This window comes from Sinocyclocheilus rhinocerous, unplaced genomic scaffold (assembly GCF_001515625.1).
Source record: "Sinocyclocheilus rhinocerous isolate Xijiao unplaced genomic scaffold, SAMN03320098_v1.1 scaffold304, whole genome shotgun sequence".
NCBI lineage: Eukaryota > Metazoa > Chordata > Actinopteri > Cypriniformes > Cyprinidae > Sinocyclocheilus > Sinocyclocheilus rhinocerous.
In genome coordinates, this window is record NW_015659941.1 from 16,133 (window position 1) to 18,962 (window position 2,830).

Sequence of the window (2,830 nt, forward strand, 5' to 3'; positions counted from 1 at the left end):
GATATTGCGTAGCTTGTCAGTGATCTACGGCTCTGTGTATTAAATGCCGCTCCATCTGAAAGCACGTGATGGAGATTAACAGAACCGGCTTTACTGACGAGATGCGCATGACAATCGCATGTGATTTATCGCGCAGCCCTAAAAAAAAAAAGAATAATTTTAAGGGCATTGATGAACCTGTGGTGGTTTCTGCGGTGGGGAAGAAATGTAAGCAATTAATAAGATTAGTATTGACCAAGTTCAGAGGCTGTCATATGTGGATCAACTTACTATGTTGTGTATTTTCAACAGTTTCAATATGAAAAATAACTTTTATATTGATTCAATGGATTTATTGCATTTCGGGAAAAAATTATCAATTCAAATAATCAATCAATAATTTTTTTATAATACATTTTTGAAAATCTAAATCTGGATTTGAAGTTTTAATGTTATTATAACCTAAAGATGCTATGTGAAAGTTTGAAACAGAAAATAGTGGTTTTCATCTTGCCACTTTCTTGGTAAAGAAAACACATTTTTACTCAAATTAATGCCCCACTGTATATATATATATATATATATATATATATATATATATACAAAATGAAAAATAAATGAAATTAAAATGAAAACTGAAAGGCATCAAATTAAAAGCTTATTCAAAATATTAATAAATATGATAGAATATAATAGAATATTAATAATGCTAAAAACACTGACCGTGGCTTATTTTTCTCAATAAAGGTGACAGAAATAGGTCAAGCTGAAAATAAGACATATATTACTGACTGAAATCAAGCAGTGTGAACGTACATTGAGCATGGGGAACATGTGCATGTCACTGCGGCAGGATAACTCCCTGTATTTGTGCTGAATATACTGTCCGGGTCCGAGAGGGTTCGGGTCCAGACTCTTTCCTAGACTCAGTGGCGTCCTTTCATACATCTCCTGAGCGAGCAAATAAACAAATGATAAACAAACAAAGAGTATAATTTAATTAATAATAATTATAATAATAATAATTACAAAGAGTATCACACACATGCTTTAAGGATTTCAGAAGCAAACAGCTGCCACTCACTTCAATATTGTTGTACTCATTGTGACAGGGGTAGTATTTCAGAAACCACTGAATGGAGAACGTCACTTCCTCCGGACAACCGAATGACGCCACTGCAAGGAGAAGAGAGATCCTTATTTCACTAGTATGCAATCAATACAAGACATATGTTTATTAAAAGGGTAAGTAGGTCAACCAAAAATGAAAATTTGCTGAAAATGTACTCATCCTCAGGTCATCCAAGATGTCAGATTTGGAGAAATCCATCACTTGCTCAGCAATGGATCCTCTGCAGTGAATGGGTGCTGTCAGAATGAGGGTCCAAACAGCTGATAAAAACATCACAATAATCCACAATAACTTTTTTTTTACTTTGAACCGTTGCTTCCTCTTATGGACTCATATTTTGGCCAGAAGCAATGGTTTGAAGTTAAAACGTTTTAATTATGGACTGGAGTGGTGTGGATTACTTGTGGATTATTGTGATGTTTTTATCAGCTGTTTGGACTCTCATTCTGACGGCACCCATTCACTGCAGAGGATCCATTTGGGAGCAAGTGATGCAATGCTACAGTTCTCCAAATCTGATGAAGAAACAAACTCATCCTAATCTTGGATGGCCTGAGGATGAGTAAATGCTCAGAAATGTTTCATTTTTTAATGGACTATTCCTTTAAGCTTTATCTTCAGTCTATGCAGAAATAATAACATTAGACACCTCTTAGTTGAATGTCAGTGTCCTTATACATGGCTTTTCTCAACAATAAAGGTCTTGATGTCTGGAAAAGAGAAGAAAACACAAATGTCAAATTCTTTCTACAGTTTTCAGTGCTCATTAGTAAATTAAACTGGTGTGATATGGGATTGTCTTACAGTGGCAGCCACTAGAAACCTCGGTGGAAAAATTAGACAGGCCTTTAAATATTTAATAAGACCTTGTCACAAACTTTACACAGATCATATTGACAATCAAAGGTGACAGCACGTCACAGCTCGATGCCAAAAAATCATACGTAACTGATTCCTTTATACTGAATACTAAGTAAAATCCTCAGTTTGCATATTAAACTGCAGCGACAGGCTACATTTATTGCTATTAGGCTGTAAAATGCCCCCTTCTTCTGTCATACAGCAAACAGTAACAGATGTTCTTTCTTTTCTCAACACCATGCCTCAAATGAAATTTACAAAAGAGATTTTACATACAGAAAAAGCATATTATATGCAAGTAAAATGTCTACTTTATAGTTTCAAATAACTTTTGTGAAAATAAAATGTCGAAATATGGGTGAAATAACATTCCATTTGTCATTCAGCATCTTAAAACATAAAAGAAAAAGTGATCATACTCAATTGTAAATGATTAAAAACATGGTTTAATGATTAAAAACTTTTTGTTGATCAAATGGGTAAAACCTGACAACATTTTGTTTACATGAACTACTGTTGACTATTAATGACATTTCAATGTCTTCTAATAATAAAGCTATATTAAACTTTTATTGTGTCGATGCTTGAAAAACCCTTTTCATCTTTGACACACACACTCACTCACACCTCCTGCATCACAGCAACGCAATACATGTTGTAAAAAATACAACACTGCAATATTCATCCATTTGATCCTGACAGTATTATGAAACATCGTCTTTCATTATCCCAGAGCCCTTCATGACAAAAATAAGAGACTTGTGTTTTGTAGAGCTGCAGCATGCAGCATTGAGCTAGTCCTCATACAAACACAGCATATGGACACAGTTTAAGCGTGTTTTATCATTTCAATGACTC

The 2,830-nt window shown here is 34.2% G+C and overlaps 1 protein-coding gene across 3 annotated transcripts in view; it reads right to left on the minus strand.

The window, feature by feature from the left end:
- The window catches only part of LOC107724612 (transmembrane protein 87A-like), an 11,628-nt gene that overhangs the window by 6,901 nt on the left and 1,897 nt on the right, over window positions 1–2,830 (minus strand). For 2 of the 3 annotated variants that reach the window (XM_016533603.1, XM_016533605.1), the window contains exons 2-4: window positions 1,761–1,821; window positions 1,064–1,155; window positions 796–930 (exon numbers count right to left, since the gene is read on the minus strand). In XM_016533603.1, coding sequence (XP_016389089.1) covers window positions 796–930; window positions 1,064–1,155; window positions 1,761–1,821 — 288 coding nt within the window. The remainder of the gene's footprint in view (window positions 1–795; window positions 931–1,063; window positions 1,156–1,760; window positions 1,822–2,830) is intronic. The other variant, XM_016533604.1, reaches the window with a different exon arrangement.